Source organism: Anabrus simplex, chromosome 5 (assembly GCF_040414725.1).
Source record: "Anabrus simplex isolate iqAnaSimp1 chromosome 5, ASM4041472v1, whole genome shotgun sequence".
Lineage (NCBI taxonomy): Eukaryota > Metazoa > Arthropoda > Insecta > Orthoptera > Tettigoniidae > Anabrus > Anabrus simplex.
The window spans coordinates 137,113,305-137,132,453 of record NC_090269.1 but is presented as its reverse complement, the minus strand read 5'-3'; the positions used below and the strand labels follow the sequence as shown (position 1 = coordinate 137,132,453).

The 19,149-nt window shown below is 38.2% G+C and overlaps 1 protein-coding gene across 4 annotated transcripts in view; it reads left to right on the top strand.

Moving 5' to 3' along the window:
* Positions 1 to 1,791: 1,791 nt before the first annotated feature.
* The window catches only part of LOC136874694 (testis-expressed protein 9), a 166,190-nt gene continuing 148,832 nt past the window's right edge, over positions 1,792 to 19,149 (top strand). For all 4 annotated transcript variants that reach the window (XM_067148335.2, XM_067148338.2, XM_067148334.2 and 1 more), the window contains exons 1-2: positions 1,792 to 2,605; positions 16,265 to 16,338. In XM_067148335.2, coding sequence (XP_067004436.1) covers positions 2,504 to 2,605; positions 16,265 to 16,338 — 176 coding nt within the window. In that variant the 5' untranslated portion in view covers positions 1,792 to 2,503. The remainder of the gene's footprint in view (positions 2,606 to 16,264; positions 16,339 to 19,149) is intronic.

Below are 19,149 nucleotides of genomic sequence, written 5' to 3'. Positions count from 1 at the left end.
ACTCTGATATTCGTGGTGATGTGAAACAGATGGCCGAGAAGCTAGTGGAAGAACTAAATTGTCGTACTTAAAGCACTCTAGGAGAGGCGATTCCAGCTTCAGGTCTTTAAAAGTGATATAAAGTCCGTTCATTTTGATTTTTTTAATTATTTAATTACACTACTGGACTCTGCTAAAATACCGTACCCAGTGATTTTACGCATTGGTGCCGACTACTGTGTCTATAAACTTATTTTGTTTAACTGTGACTTTCCCATTGTAAGCTGTGAGCTTGCATCCGGGACATAGTAGGTTCGAACCCCACTGTCGGCAGCCCTGAAGATTATTTCCCGTGGTTTACCATTTTCAAACCAGGCAAATGCTGGAGGGCTGTACCTTTATTAAGGCCACGGCCGCTTCCTACCCATTCCTTGGTCTTTCCTATCCCATCGTCGCCATAAGACTTATCTGTATCGATGTGACGTAAAGCAAATAGCAAAAAAAAATCTCAACGAAATTAGCAACTGTATCATTGCAGGTATGGGTGATCCTCGATTATTATGTTTCTGTAATTCGTCTTCAAACATCGTTAGTACATCTAATACTGTACGTTTGTCGAATCTATATCGTTTTCTGAACTCATTTTCTGTATAAAATTGAACTGGGTTCCGTGCATCTCTTATAATACGCCGAGGATTAGGCACAACTTACTGAATAATTTAATGGACCTCTTCAATTTCGTCTACAAAATTAACTACATCGGCATTATCTGCCATTTTATTATTTTTCTGATCTCAGAGTCTACTTAAGTACGGAACATCGGCGACTTGGAAGTAAAGTCGCCATCTAAGTTTACTTACCTCCAAGTAGCGATTATGAAATGAAATGGTGACTTACCGCCTTCTAAGTCTAAGTCAAAGTCTCGTTCATGAATACGACCCTTAGTGTTTACAATTTATTTACTAATAGGACCCGATTTAAGCCTTGAAGGGTGAAACATGTCTCAAATGGATTTAATAATAAATTCCTAAGTGTTTAAAAATTTATAATGTATTGAATAGGTGACACAGTAAACCCTTTAGCATCCTACATTAGTCTATTCTCCAAAGTTTTAATTTCGTGTGGCTATTTCTAGTCGAGTGCAGCCCCTTGTAAGGCAGACCCTCCGTTGAGGGTGGGCGGCGTCTGTCATGTGTAGGTAACTGCGTGTTATTGTGGTGGAGGATAGTGTGATGTGTGGTGTGTGAATTGCAGGGATGTTAGGGACAGCACAAACACCCAGCCCCCGGGCCATTGGAATTAACCAATGAAGGTTAAAATCCTCGACCCTGCCGGAAATCGAACCCGGGACCCTCCGAAGGCCAGTACACTGACCATTCAGCAAACGAGCCGGACATTCTCCAAAGTGAAATTTTGTTTATGTGATAAACATTCCTACAAGGATGATACTCTTTAGGCTGTGGATTCAAGGCATTCTTTACTTATAAGAAGTGATACAAAGTCCGTTCATTTTTTATATTTTTATTTAATTAGTCTATTCCCCACGTGCAGTTTTGTTTAATTAATTACCGGTACCATAAGTGTTGTGTGAGATGAACACTCCTGCAAGGAAGATACTCTTTCGACTGTGGATTCAGCGCATTTTTTACTTCCAGATTCACAAAGTAAGCATTTTATTTGCATGTCTGCTGTGGTCACTCTGTCGGGTTGTCCGTGTCTTCGTATATTATCATTAATGGTGCAATAACGCAGTTGACAGGTAGGATGGGCCTGGGAGTAAAGGAGGAAATGAATTACGTAACTAGTAAGAGGAGAGAAGAGAGAGAGAGTGAACGAGCGACAGACGAATCGAATGAGTTGTGAATGATACAGTGGAATGATAAGAAGTTTGAGATCTGTGAAGTGTTTGAACTACCAGTTCATTGAAATGAGTGGTTAGTTCATACTTCATTGGAGTGAAGTGTTCATTTTGAACGACTCATTCAGGAACTACTCATCACTAGTTCAAATGCAGTCAATATTTTGATATTCATTCCACCCTTGTTTCACCCTAATTACTTATGTCCAATGTTCTACCCTACCCGTCGCATAGCAAATGCTGTTTTAGAACTGATCGATATTTAGGGCATCGTGTGTTAACCTGAGTATCTTTCCGCGGTGTTCGTTATTTTATGTTTCCAGTATACGATGTAAAGTTTTCGTTTTCACTGACTCAAGATTTATTTTGTGCAGATTTTAAACTTGAAATGCGTATCCGTTTCTGCTATGCAAGTAATTGAATTTTTTCATTTGTCACTAGTTCATTTTCGTGTCAACGGTAACTAAAAATTCTCATTGTATAGGCAAGTGTTCTTTGTTATAACATGTTACAGTAAATATACTACAGTCGTATAAAAGACGGACGGTATGGATGGCATTGTGTAGTTCGTCAAATGTAATTTGAAAAGTTCACTTGCTAAAACGCCTCCAGCGTTGGACTGGAAAGATAAAAGCTCTCTTTCTATGTCACTTGTAACGCGTAAAAATGGAAAAGGAACTCCTGCGAAAGGAAGAAGAATTTCATAAATTAAATGCAGAGTTAGAATTAAAAACGAGTGAACTTATGAAAGAAGTGGAATGTGTGATGGTTAGTCGTATGCTCAAAAATAATTATGTTTCCATTCTATAATGTTTTTAATTATTGCTTTGTATTGATGTATGTATGTTGGGTATTCAGCCCGAAGGCTGGTTTGATCCTCTACAGCTCCACCAGCAGCTGTCATAGCCTACGTCTCACTGAAGAGGCATACTAGGGAAGTGAGGAGTGAGGTAGTCTCCCGTTGCTTTCCTCACTAAGCCAGAAGTTGCTATTGCATATCAGTCTGCCAAGCTCACTGAAATGCATGCACCAACCAACCCCATGAGCGATATTTTCGTACCATTCATAACAGGGACTGGCTGCATAAGGAATGGCGCTACTGGCATTGCTCATACCTTGGTCACTTTCATATTGTCAAAGCCAAGGATGAGACTGAGACAGGTCAATGAAAGAACTGGTAACAAATTTATTCTAGCCCATACCAGAAGACATAGTGCACTGTAAACACTACATCCTGCCAGCAAAGGCATGCTTTGTATTGATAAAGAATGAGTCTTCAGATGTAAAGGGAATCGTTACGAGTGCCGCTTGTTTGGTTTCCACGCTGTAGGTCACAACTTACATCCCTGCTGTACGGATGATATCCGGTATCGACTTGACTTTCTAGGAGTGCTGTAGGGCTTCAGGGTTGCTGTAATTACTGTTGCACAGCTAGAAATTGGTGAGATTCGGATATTTTTCTTTTTTCGAAGTAACTATCCCATGAACATTTGTCTAGAGATGGTGATGGAAAGTCTACCGTACTCCCTTCAAGATGACCGTCGGAAGAAATTCCAGTGTAGGTCGTAATTACTTCGATTTCGTTTTCATGTTCACATTTATTAACGTAACAAACTGTGGATGAATCAAGATATAGTAGTAGGCCTAATCTTCTATTTTTCGTATGGTCAAAATTTGGGAACTTGTTCTTTCACAAACTTTATTTAGCTTCTCCTCGTTTGTGACCCGATCTATGCATGTCACCTTGGGCATTCTTCTGTAGTAACTTACCACCACATTTCAAAGGCTCTTGCAATCTTTAATTCAATTCTTTATTCTGCGCAGTTTGCATATGATTCACTTCCATACCGTACACTATAATCTTCATAAACATCTTAATAAAACATGTAGCAGGGTCTGATGATTATATTCTATGCTTAAAGACAGGATAAAAATTGATTGAAGAGGAAGTACGACTAGGCAACCATCCACTGCTAGGTTTGATGTGAGCAAATTTCCTTTCTTAACCTGGCAACGGCTGCGGCGATCTCTTAGATTGCTGTGATATAACCCTGACACCACAATAAGGACAAACATGGGTCCGGTCTGAGAGTCCTCTGTCAGAATTTACTTTTAATATTAAAAATAGCCACTTTCCTTTGTTATTTCTGCATTTTATTATCGAGTAAGTTCTACAATGAAAAAAGCGACATACTGTGTTGTAAGAATAGACAAGCAGTACTTTTTTATGTAATATAATAAACACATATTTGCATATATGTTTGCCCTTATAAACATAATAAATATTTACAATACGGTCGAGATGATGATTAAGCATATTCGAAAATCTATTACATTAATAAAACACAGTGAAAAAGACTTTGAAATACACAATGGTTTCTTGAAAATTGCAAGCACTTTAAATGCACGTTTTCAGACTTCCTCCTTGTCCTCTACGTCCTTAAAGTTTCACAACGATATTGTGTTTCCTTGTTTTGGAGTGACAAATGCAGGGAGAGGACCTCCATTTGAACTTGCTTTTACCATGAAACGCTTTGGAAGGTGTTCTGAAGTCACCAGTATCATATGATGAAGTGCATGAATCATCATCATTGTTATTTCTAGAATTTTCTGCTCCTACATGTCCGTCTTCTTGTTTCGAAGCACTGCCATGATTTGAGGTCAAATATATGTCCGCTTCTTCTGATACTTCACTTCCTGAAACATCATTTACCCACTTTTGTACCAGGCCTATTTTATCAAAATTACTGTCACCAAACTTAACAGTTTCCGACATGCCCGTGGTCATCCGTATTACACTTACACCTGGGTCTGGTCTGTGAGACGAATGCAGTGCTATAACAGGTTATATCTTGCAAACTACTTCGCTATTGTTGCCTCTTGACTGGCTGTTAATTTCAATTAACAAACTAAGCGATTACAAGGCCACATGAGCCCACACTAACTACGGAAGGGGTTATTGAAATAGTAGGGTTCTGATACGGTCTAGAAGACCGGACCTGGGTAGTTAAGGGTTAAAATGACTTGAAACTCCCTCTTATCTTATCTGTAGAATGATAGGTAATAATAGGAAATACAAAAAAGTTATTTAAATAATTTGAAAAATAAAACTTGTTCACAAATCAGAACTCTTGTTAGAGAAGAAATGCAGAGTATCATAAATGCATTGCCTTTCTCCAGGTAAAAGTACATACAAAAGAAAGTGAAAGTACCAAGGTTTTTCTGAACATATGTCATACATAAATGACAAAGAAATTGCTGGATGCATTCAAAGAAAACCTAGTTGGTATATCACTTGTAGGTCATCCTAATGATATCTTTGATACAGAGTAAGTGAAAATACAAATTTAAAAACAAAATAGTAAAGAAGCAATTCTAATGAGAATAATAGGGACCTTAATAAACCTAGCTACAGGAACTTAACAAGTCCAGTAAACAGTTACGTCACTAACAAAAAGTTGTTCTCAGCGGTAGTATAAAAACCTACAACACTTAAAAAGAAACTAGTAATAACCTAAGTAACTTTAGCAGTTGCTTTGTGTTACATACACAGCTTATAAAATTGTGAATTACTTTAATGTTTTTCTTTGAAACAGGGACATCTACACCATTGTCTTTGTTACACAGGATTCAGTCCTGTTCGGGCATTCACAGCTGGATTGTCATCACATTCTACAGTGTTGAAGACACAAGTAGGTTTTGTAAACATGTATTGAGTAAGCTGCTGCTTCTTCTCCATGGCAAGCCACACAAGGCAGTTTTTTCTTACTGTTATTGTCTGGGTCATTGCTGGAGCAATTTTCTGAAGTAAGTCTTCTTTTCAGCCCAGCAGTAATAGACATCGATAGACCAGTGTCGTTCATATTACGCCTACAAAACTGTTTCGCTATCAGTTAGGGCGGTAGTGTACACGAAAATTGTTTCCTGCTTCTGATTTCATTTTCATTGCCTGTATAAATAATTTCCGGGAATTACTTCCATTTTTTTGTGTTTTTCTCCGCAATGTCATCATCATCATCATCATCATCATCCTCATTTTCCCTTATCCATTTCCTGCCGGGTTGGGGTATTTATGGCACTTCTCCATCTTCCTCTTTCCTTCCACCATTCCTCTTCTCTTCCACTATCTTGTCCCAGTCTAAATTTCATCTTCTTATGCTGCTTTTCACTGATTCATTCCACCATGTTCTAGGTCTTCCTCTTGCTCTCTTGCCCTTGCACTTTGCCTCCAGCATCTATCTTGGAATTCTATTCTCATCCATCCTCTTTACATGTCCAAACCACCTTAGTTTATTCTTTTCATCTTTCTCATTTAGCTTTCCTATCCCAAATTCCTTCCTAACATTGTCATTTCTCACTCTGTCTTTCCTTTCCTATCATACTTCTTAGGAATTTCATCTCACTGGCTTGAATTCTACTTTCTTGCCTGCTAGTCAAAGTCCAAGCCTCAGCTGCTTAAGTCAGTATGAGTACAGAGTACATTTTGTACATTATCTCTTTACTTTTCCTTGGTACTTCTTTGCTCCAAACAAGTTTTCTTACACTCTGGTAGAATGCATTACTCTGCTGTACCCTCTTGCTAATCTCTATGTCTACCCTTGCATTTTGCATTAATTCACTTCCTAGGTATTTAAAGCTGTCCTCAATTTACAGACTCTGACTTCCAATTTTCACAGTGCCCTTTCCTTGCCTTTCCCCTCTCGACATCACCATAGTCTTGCTTTTCTCTGTACTGATTTTCATTTTTTCTTTTCACTTCTCAGTTTTTTCATTCAGTACATCCAGTTGTTGTTGCACTTCTTTGCTATTCTTTCCCCAGATCACATCATCATCTGAAAATAGCAGTATCTTAATCTCTTTAACACCATAGGCTTCCTTTGTTTCCTTCATAATTTTGTCCATGACCATAATAAACAAAAGATGTGACAGCACACTCCCCTGTCTTAGTCCAGTCTTATTCTAAACCATTCTGTCTTTCCAACTTTGATCAGAACTCTACTAACACAGTTGTTGTACATTGTGTGCACCATTTCTAACATTTCTCTTCCGAGTCTACTTTTAACCATGGTTTCCCAAACCTTCTATGTACTAACCGGAAAATTGAGTTTTGTCATCAGAATATTCTTCCAAAACGTTTTGATCATGCTCATCCTTTACAGTCCACTCCCTTTCCAATTCTTCCTCATCAGTATTGCCCATGGCTTCTATATCTGAAACAGATACAACAGACCTCTTCAGACTGAACAATGCTGTATGTATTGCCTCCCTCTTGTAGCATTCTCGCCATTTCCTGCACATCATCTGTATTGCTCAAATCATACTTCCTTTTTAATAATAATAATATTGCAACCAAATGGTCATGATATATACACTTAAATACACTTAGATGTACATCACTAATAGTAATAATATGCAGTCAATGCGTGAAAAATATGATCAGTTATTGACACAATTGTGTCAAGCTTCCTTTTCTACGGACACATTCGATGGCATGGCGTATATCGCATCGTTGGTCACAGAAGACACATACGCAACCGGGTACTGGCTTGTGAAATTCCATTCTTGGAACAGTGAGAAAATAATGGATATGAAATACTTTACATGGTGTCATACATTCCTTCACTCAATTAATATCATTATTAATTAACAGTGTACGAATGAGCATTAAGTTTTACCGTATTCCAAGCAGATATTTTGTTCACTTGGTGTATTTGCTAAATTGTGTAAACTCCGTTTCATCTTATGGCTGAACTTCCACTGAATTCTTATTATTTTGCTCTGAATTAGAACATATAAAAGTATTGAGTTGAGAAAACTTGAAATTGGAGGAACTTACATCGGTAGTTGCGGTGATTTCCTAGATTAAATAAGCTTCTGTAACTAGCGATATCAGCAGTTGAGGTATTTGAGTCGTAGTTGCCTAGTTGTAATTCTTCTTAAAACAATAATTACCACCACTACCTCAAAGATCTGCTTCTAATTTATACTGTCACGTAAAAACTATTCTAGAACTCTTCTAATCTTATACATTCTGCTAATATTAGGCTAACCCTCAACTGCAGATGTGCATAGTCAGAGCCATCAACACAGATGTGCAGTCCTTGATACTGCTGCTGTATTCAGTATCGTTCTTGGAACAGTGAGAAAATAATGGATATGAAATACTTTACATGGTGTCATACATTCCTTCACTCAATTAATATCATTATTAATTAACAGTGTACAAATGAGCATTAAGTTTTACCGTATTCCAGCAGATATTTTGTTCACTTGGTGTATTTGCTAAATTGGTAACATTCACATGGGCTTTTACATTTTTTAAAATAACCCGCACGCACATTGCACAGATGGCTTGTGATAACCTGACTGAATGCATAGTTTGTGATGAAAGCTGATTATTACCAACCTGTGTAGGACACTTCTCATGTCGTTATTTAGTTACCCAGTTAATAAACACAGGGGTGTGTGTTAATATATTGAAATCTATAATTAATATTATCACACATTCATGCCTTTGCTGGCGAGACCTAATGTTTACATTGCACTATGTCTTCTGGTTTGGGTGAGTGCAATTTTGTTACTTTCATTGGTCTGTCTCAGTCTTATCCTTGGCTTTAACAATATCAAAGTGACTGAGGTATGAGCGACACTAGTAATGCCATTCCTTATGCAGCCAGTCCCTGCTATGAATGGTGTGCAAATGTTTCTGATAGGGTCAGTTGGTGCATGTATTTCAGTGGACTTGGCAGACTGATATGTAATAGAAACTTCTGGCTCAGTGAGGAAAGCAACGAGAAACTACATCACTCCTTATTTCCCTAGTACGCCTCTTCAGTGATGCCTAGGCCATCTCTGACAGCTAATGGTGGAGCTGTTGAGGATACAACCAGCCTTTGGGCTGAGGACTGAACATACATACATTACACATTCTCATTCTCCTACCAACTACTGCATGTAAATACGTATATAGATATACAACTGAATTCCATCAAGAAAAAATGAACAGGAAGTTAAACTAGTGGAATAGTACACATTCGGTGATGAAATGAAATAAAAAATTAACTAAACATTGACATTCTGTGAAGGTCATTGTGTACCATATGTTGTAAGAATAGTACAAACAGTTTGTCAGTACAAACACATGTGCCGCTGGTAGTACAATATAGCATGTCTAATATCTCCAGTACCAGTACTATATGAAATAGCTGGATGCCATTAAATACACTGAACAAACAATATTGGTATTTGGGATCTCCTGTAAGAGTAAAGAAAAACACATAATTTGTTTTTGGAAAATCCACATAAGGGGAAGTGAAAAAGGGGGTGAATTTTTAAAATGAGCATATCTACAGTATATCTCCAAAACTGAAGATGTTACAGACATGAAAATTGGTTTTTTGAATCTCCTTGAAAAATAAACTTTTTTTGTTTTTGGAAAATCCACTTAAGGAGAGGGGGGGGGGGAGGGTTGCTTGAAAACAAGTGAAATAGGAGTTGAGTATTTTTATTATGATACTTATTTACATATATATAAAAAGCAATGTGCTGACTGATTGTATATGAATGCCCAGGCAAAACTACTCTACATAAACAAATTAAATTTTGGGGATACATTGCTATTACAATGTAAGCACCCACTATGGAAAGGTTTCAAAACATTCCATCTCTAAGGGGATGAACGGGGGTAAAATACTGAAAACAAAAATATTTATTACTCTGAAAGTTATCCGAACAAAATTGAAATATCACTCAGTGATTGCTCTTTTATGAACTGGATGTCAAGTAACACAAGTTCAGAAACTAAATGCAGTGGGGTTAATATTTAAAAACAAAAATATGTATTTATTTGAAACCTTCTGACAAATGGGTTTTAGATTTCACATGACAGTTGCTCCTATATGCCTTAAATTTCGAATAAAGCATACCCCTAATGAGTTTCATCTGGGGGCGAGGCTGATGACGTTCATTTCTCTCAAACCATTTGGCATACAAGTTTGAAATTTCATATGATGGTTGCTCCTATATGACTTCGATTTTAAATAAAAAGTTGTCTTATGTTAATTCACCCTTAAGGGGTTTTGACCGGGAGGCCTAAAACATAAATATTCATATCTTTGAAACTGACTGACATATGAGATTGAAATTTCACATTGTGATTGTCCTTATATGAAATAGGTTTTAAATAAGAAGTGGTCTTAAAACAATGCAACCCTAAGAGGGTTCGACTGGAACGGGGTAGCTAACGACATAAATATTCATTCTCTCAAGCCATTTTACATAAGTTACAAGCTTGAAATTTCACATAATGGTTGCCCTAAATGTCTCAGATATTAAATAGCAAGTGTTCTTAAAATAATGTACCCCCCAAAGGTGTTTTGACCAGGACGTTAAGGCCTGAAATTTTAATTATTCATATCTCTGAAACTGTTTGAACACTGCAGAGAACAACAGAAACCCTTGTTTACTATTGGACTAAAGCAAGGTTGTGTGCTTGCACCTACACTGTTTGCCTTGTACCTGACAGCTATGCTTTATGAGACATCTGGCAACAATGCTGGTATAAAAATTAGTTACAGACTATTGGAAGGATTTTTAATCAGTCAAGACTCCGCTTTAAAAGACTTACCCATCTCACCCGGGTTACTGAACTGCAATAAGCAGATGTCAATGCTACTCCAGCTTATTCTCCAGAGGACTTGCAATTGTCAGTCGATTGCTTTAAGACTGCTTATGAGCATTTTAGCCTGTCTATCAACATTCAGAAAACTAAGGTTTTAGCACAACCTGCTCCAGGAACTAGTTTGCCAGACTTCAACATTACCATTTCAGATACATCTCTGGAACAAGTAGACTTCTTTCCCTACCCTGGGAGTACTCTCTTGTCTCGTTATACCTCAGAGATGGATGTAGAAATTAGAATACAAGCTGCTCATTATGGTTTTGGATGTCTATCCCACAAAGTCTTTTCTAATAAAGACCTAAAATATCCACTAAACTGATGGTGTACCAAGCTGTCGTCTCCACTTTATTGTATGGATCAGAAACATGGACTCTATACTGCTGTGACATCAAGAAATTGGAACGTTTTCATCAGCAGAAGCTTAGGATCATTATGAATATCAAATGGGAGGATTATGTCTCCAATATAGTAGTACTTGAAAGGGCACAGATGAACAGTATAGAAGCTTCCATCATAGGTCTCCAGCTTAGATGGATTGGTCATGTCCAACGCATGGATGACAATAGGCTACCCTGACAGATATTCCTGAACTCAGTTCTGGCAGGAGGCCACGTGGTGCACCTCTGAAACATCCAGGAGTAACGCTAAAAGGATCAGCTCAAAAAAAATCCCTGCAACTGTCTTGCGTAGAAGATCATGTCAGTGGTACGCCTGGATGTGTGAAACCCACACTGCGATTCAGGGAGTAACTTTTCAGATAAAGTTTGAAGTCAACTCAACAGGATCCTGGCAAATATTTTACCTACTATAGACAGCAGGGATATGCCACAGTAGTTACCACATGCTTCGATCACCCTCTTTGAGGATGGTGACTATGATAGAGTTCATGTTGGCAGGTACGTATTTGGTTTCCCATATCCTTAGGTTCAGAGATCTTTTAAGAATGAATTATAGAGGAGTATTGTCTGGTCCAGGAGCCTTTCTAGGTTTGAGGCTGAGAAGAGGTTTGTTATATTCATGAAATGTTGGTGGCATTGTAATCCAAGGTTGCATAGGATGTTGTGGGACATGCTGAAGAAAATTTTCAGCAGCATTGGAACTGCGGTTTAAAAGTAAATTTAAGTGCTCTTTCCAGCGTCTCAGAATGTCTTGATTGTCTGTAAGAGTGGTGTTGTTGGCAGCTTTCAAATTTCCCGATGAAGCTCGGACAGGTCCATAAATCAGTTTTAGTCCAGCATAGAAATTTTGCAGGTCCCTGGCATCTGACAAGTTTTGTAGTTCTTTGACTTTTTGTTGCCACCAGTTGTTCTTTATTTCCCTAATTTTGGTCTGACATTTCTGCTTCAGCTCTTGAAAACGTGATCTCTTCAACTGAGAAGATGGATTGTGTATGGAGGATAAAAAGGCATCCCGCTTGGCATTGATAATGATTATGGCTTCATTATTATCATCAAATCAGTCTTGTCTTTTCTTTTCCTCGAAGCTGATAGCATATTCTGCTGATTGCTTGATGATTTTTTGCAGTGTGATCCATTCACAATCTGTGTCGTTATTGTTGACTGGGTTGTGTGACAAGTGGTTTAAAATTGAATTCTGGTATTCAGAGGCAACAGCCTCATTTTGAAGTTTAACAGTGTTGAATTTCCTTCTGGAAGCATGCATGAGATGGACATGTGGTTTCTGGTGGATAGTAATCCTGAGTCGACTAAGAAGAAGTTTATGATCTGTCCAACAGTCATCGATGTTTCTAGTAGTCTTTGTAATCAGAATATCTCTTCTGTTGCATTGCCTGGTAATGACATAGTCAGTGAGGTGCCAGTGTAGTTTAGAAGCGATTGGGAAGTCGGAATTGTGTATTTGTGATAAACAATTCATGTTCAGCACACAGGCCAAGTAGTAATAAACCATTTGAATTGCGATTCCCAACACCTTGATTTCCCATGACATCTTTCTATAGCCGGTTATCATTACCCACTCTAGCATTGAAGTCACCAAGCAATAAGATCTTATCTGTTGCAGGTATCTTGGTGAGAACTGTGTTCAGATGTTGGTAGAACTGATTTTTTGTATCTTCCTCATCTTTTAGAGTAGGAGCATAGGGTGAAATAAATGTAATGACACCACCCTTAGAAAGAGGCACACACAGGGTCATAAGCCTTTTATTTACTGCAATTAGTGTGAGTTGATGTTCATACACTAACTTTGTCTTGACCACAAAACCAACTCCATGGATATGATTTTCTCCTTCCTTCCTTCCTTCCTTCCTTCCTTCCTTCCTTCCTTCCTTCCTTCCTTCCTTCCTTCCTTCCTTCCTTCCTTTCCAAAAGATGGTGTATCCACTACTTGCTTCACTGATTTGTCCTTCACCTGATAATCTTGTTTCGCTCAGAGCAGCATTGTCAATGTTTAGCTTTGCTAGCTCATGGGTAATAAGAGCTGTCCTTCCTTTGGGCCTATTATTGTCCTTCAGGTCAAGTAGCGTTCTGACATTCCACTTGCCTACAGTTAAAATTGTGTTCTTCATTTTCAATTGATTTCGACCGCATGAATTGGGGCGACCCTCTGAGTGCGGTTTTCCAGACGGGTTCGAATGTGACTACCAATGGTTAGCCCACATTTTCTCGAGGAGGGCAGCGGTGATCCTAAATAGGTCTGCCCAGTCATAGATGCAGGACCGGACCACTGAGTAGTCACAAGTTCTCAGGTAGGCAATCATCACACATCTATCGCCAACATGCAGGTCCAGACTAGAAGCTCCCAGTTTCATCCAAAACCTGCTCCCACCATCCTTATCCCATCGCCGTTGGACTTTTGAACAGCACTTGAAATTGCCATTAGCGTGACTTTGTTTAAGGTGGACTACAACTTGCCAGGAAGTGGCCCACACACTATGATTCCAGAGCCATTCACCGATGCACATACAGCATGAGACATGCGGGATCAAGCACAGGAACTGCAATGAACTGCTGCAGACTCCACAAAACTTGAGTTGCGCCTTTGTAGCCAGCCCATCTGGCATAGCCTCTTCCGCTAGCACAGCCTTTGGAAACCAGGGTTATTATATTGGTTCCTCTTCCGCCTGCTTAACCGTTTGGCGATTTTGTACTTGTATTAATCCCCAGTACCTGGGCTGCCTCTTCTGCCATCTCCACTGTACCAAAACACATTTTCTCCACCATAGATGCCGTTGAGGTCTTCACCCATAACCCAGGACAAGGGCCCTCCATATTTATGACCCCTGGAGAGAGGGCGTCCCAGTACAGTAAAGCCCCCCAGGAACTGGGCTACCTGTTGGTCCGTGGGTTGTATTGGGTATTTCAACCAGGCCTACATACTATAGGGGCCCCCTATCCACCACCTGGGGACGCGCTCTGTAGGGGTCAGGTTCCCCTGGTTACCTATTGGAAGTTAACCCCACCCACAATGGCTGAGGTTATTTGCAGAGAAACAAACACACTAACTGACAAAACACCTGACACTGCAGCCCCAATGGGCCTTGCCCTACCAAGTGACTGCTACTCAACCCAAAAGCCTACAGATTTTGAGGTGACACCTGGTCAGTGTCATGAATACTCTTGCTCATTATTCTAGGCTTATTAGACTGGGGTTGCTATCTCACCATCAGTTAGCTTCTCAGTTGTTCTCACATAGGCTGAGTAGACCTTGAACCAGCCCTCAGGTAAAAATTCCTGACCTGACTGGGAATCAAAACCAGGGCCTTCAGTTTAGAGCAGGCTCACAATCCTTCAACCTCAGGGCCTGTGTTAGGTTTAATATAGCCCCATTTTTTGTTTATTTTATTTTTCCTATTATTTTATATTTGAGGGATATTCAGAATTTTTCTTTTTTAAATTCTTTACCACCTTAAAAATAATAGAGAAGAGAGAGAGATATTCAATACAAAGTGAATTAATGGATGTCTTGTACATTCAAGAATGAAGAAATACTTGGTTAGCTTATGGGTTCTTCTTAAGTAAAAGTGTTGTTGATTTATTTCATCAGCAGTTGCAAGCAACATTTATCAGAAGTATGTATCTTCAACAGTTTGTTTCAGAAATAAAATACGTCTTGTACAACTTCCATTAATGTAGGTTTATGTGATTACAGTAGGGATGCAGAAGAAATTGGAGAAATAGGAATTGCAGATTACTGACTTAGCCTACAACAGGAAGGTGTCCAACACCTTATGTTTTGGTAAAAATTACATAAGAATACATTCTTTGCTAAATGAGGAACTTGTGGATAGAAAAATTCCAGAAGAATATTCTGACTTGATGAAAAATAATATAAAGCTTATTGAAGGATGTACCAGTATCAAATTCATTCCAGTTCCTTAGTGTGCAGTTTTTATTTGACTATTGTCAGTTAACAGCTTTTTATGACTTGTACAAAGATGTTGATCTTGTGCAGTTTTTATTTGACTATTGTCAGTTAACAGCTTTTTATGACTTGTACAAAGATGTTGATCTTGTGTCTGCTATGTATTTAGTTATGCTTAAAAGGATATTTATCAGTTGATCAGTTTAAGGATAGAGATCTCTTCCATTCTTAATCAGCTGTTGAAATCAACAAAGTAATGGAAAGGAGCAAAAAAGTGACTATTCAATTCATATATAGAAAGGTAGGAACATAATCTGCTTGGCTTGCCATGGAGAAGTAATACTGGTGAGGGTCCCATTCTCTGGAACCACACTCTAATTGGGGTCTTACCAGAGACTAATATGCCCTCTCCTGTACACCCTTACCACAAACCCTAAATACCCTCATAATCATGTGCAGATATCTGTACCCTTTATTTGCAATCCCATTTGTGTGATTACACCAGTGAAGATCTTTCCTTATATTAACACCTTGATACTTACTGTGATCCCCATAAGAAACTGTCAATCCATCAACAGAGAAATTAAAACTGAGAAGACTCTTTGTGAAACTCACAACCTGACTTTTCACACTGTTCACCATCATCATTTATCACTGGAATGGAAAAGCTTTTCAATGGAATGGAGAGGGATAAGCTTAGATGGTTTGGACATGTTAAAAGGATGGAAGAGGGGAAGATGCTGAAGCGGATGATAGAAACCCAGATAGAAGGAGGGAGGGCAAGAGAGAGACCCAGACTAAGGTGGTTGAAAATGGTCTAGAATAGTATAATTAGAAGAAACCTGGATTGGAACACAGTTAAGGAGGAACGATGATGGTCGGATAGAGGAAGAATGGAAAAGTGCCATAAACATCCCAACCTGGCAGGAGCTGGACAAGGGAAATGGATGATGATGAGTTTTGCTTTGCTTTTCAAGTACAGTAGTATAAATTTGCAGAATTAAACAGAGTAACTCATAGGCTTCTTTTTTTAAAAATGCAAATAGAGCCAGATTTTATGCTATGTATAAAATGAATTTATCAAAATCTCACCAAAATAGTTACTTGAGGTATATGAGAAAAACACATCTTTTTACAAAATCATCATGTTAGCTTAACACTCAGCCAGGTTGTAAACAAGCCCATGCACAAGACACATAAACAGATGTTAAATTTTATTTTATTCCTTTAAATGTGTGTTACAGATGCATAAATGCTTAATCATTCTTCAATTTCAGAGATTTTGAAATAACTGTTAAGAAAATAAAGACATCATTGTAGCTTAGAAACTGTTCTGATTGTAACTTGAGTTAATTGATAATATAGTAGTGAAAGAGTGAAGAGATATTCCTTGGAAGTTTCTAATGTTTATTTCTTTTTATTTTCAGAAAATTAAAGATGAATTGACTAAGAAAACTTCATTGACTGATAATACTATAGGTGATTATGTATATAATTCAAGGTAATTATTGTTAATGTCATAGTTAACATTACTTCTTAAATGCAGACAAATATTAAGAAAGAAAGAAAGAAAGAAAGAACGAAAGAAAGAATAGAAAGAAAACAGTGATTTCAAAAATAAAGATCTAAGCATAAGTGTAATAGTATTTTGCTGCCATCTATCAGAAAGCGGTTCTTGTTTAGTAGTCAGTGATGTATAGTGATGATTTTACTTCATCAGTTACCGGTAATTGAAAGGACATTAAAGGACACTTTTAAATGCTGTCAGATGTATTCATTTGCAGACTGTAGATGTTCATTAAGAGGAAATCTCTTCTTTCTTTACTGACACATCAGCATCATTTCTTTGTAGGCCACTACTCAAAACAGTTTGATGGTAGATTTGCTATACAAGTTCTTCAGATTCTTTAGCCATGATCTTCTTTTTCTACTGGGACCTCATTACATTTAGTCTTGCATTGCACGATATGAGAAAAATGTATTCAAGTTTCTACTTGATATTTCGCTCGGTTTTCTTACACATCTCAGAGGAAAGATGATGAGATAATTGAGGCGTCTAGTATCAAAACCGGCCAAGTCACAAAATTTACGAAAATGAGTTAAGGTTATAAATTTGAAGTAGAAGTATAGCACTATCAGGTGAAACAAGAATATGTTTTAAAATCGTCCATGTCTTCATGTTATAGAGCACTGAATTCTCGGTCTTGCATCAGAATCGGCCAAGTCATGCAGCCAGTGAATTCAAAACTGGCCAAGTCAAGGAATGAGCGACAATCTTTATGATGCAGCATTATTGTGTGGAATCTTGTATTGTTACATTAAGCAACAAGGTGATAATATCAGTAGGCAGAATCGTTCCTTGTAATGTATATTCTCTGAAGTCATAATATTTTGTTTTTTGTTCGTTTGCAACACTGATTTACGTATTGGCGGGCTTCTTACCGTCATTGGCGCCAAAGCAATCCTATTTCCGGTGTGCTCGTATTTTGTCATTATTGTGTGCTGTAAAGTGGATATTGTTCCAAGTGGTGAACTGAAAGATTTACTTTCATACCTTGAGAAATTGTACAAAATTGCAACAAAAACGGCCAAGTCAAAATTTAAATTAACAAAAAAGATGGGTTAATTATGAGTTAGATTTCTCAAAACAGCGGAACTTAAATATTAAACCATTAAGGATATAACTGTGAAAAAAAATCTTTTCTGGCCATCATTGCTTTGTCTCTACAGGTTTTTCGTCCATATTGAAAAATATGCCTTGAGTGACTTGGCCGGTTTTGATACTAGACGCCTCAATTATCCCCTTAATCATCAGTATATAAGAAAGAAGCCAAGACATGACACTTGTTGCGTCCTTGTCCAATAGTAATAATAACCAAACCATGAAAATCCAAACCCCATGTCGCAACAGCCCCGAAGGATCATGGCCTACCAAGCGACCACTGCTCAGCCCAAAGTTTTACAGATTATGAGCTGTCGTGTGGTCTGCATGTCGGTTCCTCTCGGCCGTTATTCTTGGCTTTCTAGACCGGGGCTGCTATCTCATCATCAGATAGCTCTTCAATTTTAATCACGTAGGCTGAGTGGACCTCAAACCAGCCCTCAGATGCAGGTAAAAATCCCTGACCTGGCTGGGAATCGAACCCGGGGCCTCTGGGTAAGAGGCAGGCACGCTACCCCTACACCGCGGGGCTGGCTCAATAATAAAAATAATAGCAAGCATTTTCTACTAGAGGGCAGAGTAAACTGAATCTCTCTTGGGCATCTGTGACTGAGTTTTAATTAATTTTGTTGAGTGAACACCCAATGTGTCATCACAGATCTTTTACAGTACATGCCGACTTCAGATGACATCACAGAGAGTTACAATATTGAAAATCTTCTACCTTTTTGATACTTTTTATTTGAAGGGATATTATCAAGTCTTGAAACTTTAGGCAAAAAACACAATACAGACAGTAAAAGGATAAATAAGACCGAGCCTCCGCCATTTTGTACATCCTCTCTCCCCACCCCATTCTAAAGCCGAAGCCGTGACAGTACGCGACACGCCTCCTCCTCTCCCCGCAGTCTTGCCTCCCCGAAAGGAGGAGCAAACAACGGAACACGCACACCATTACTATACTAGACGTAAAGCAGCATCAAACGTCCCTCCAGGGTCACAGTAGAATTGGAGTCTAACAACAGCAAGGTAAAGAACCATTTTATACATTTCATTATGTAAAGACACATGTTTTCATTACAAAAACAAATTCCTATTTCCTTATTTTATTTCAGAAATTGAGACGAAGCTCCCTTCCCAAAAATTGACCAGCAATCAGCTTCAAAGTTCTGCATTAGACTCAACTTAGGGCACTTTAAGCAAGCTCATAATAAATAACAGCTTACCTGGAAGGAGTGAAAGAGAAAAAACATTCAACAACAATTTGAACAGAGTCATGAAGTCAACCATTTTTTAAAACCTTTTAACCGGAAGACAAACAGACATTTTTAATGTAACAAAGTGAAACTTTTAACAACAATTCCAATGAATAGATATAGGTTTTAAGCTGACCAATTATGTAATCATTCAGTCTCATGTCATTAACCATTTAACCCCCACATTGTTTTAATATCATTTAATTTAATTGGTATTCTAGTAGTTTTTAAGAGAATCAATGTACTTGCAAATAACGTGTTTAAAAACTTAGCGATTCACCTAAGCTCTAACAACAGCTGAAGATGTTCCCAAGTGAGAACGAAACATGTACTGTTTACAAATAAAAATTTGCTAAAAGGCAAATAAAAAGTATCAAAAAGGTGGAAGATTTTC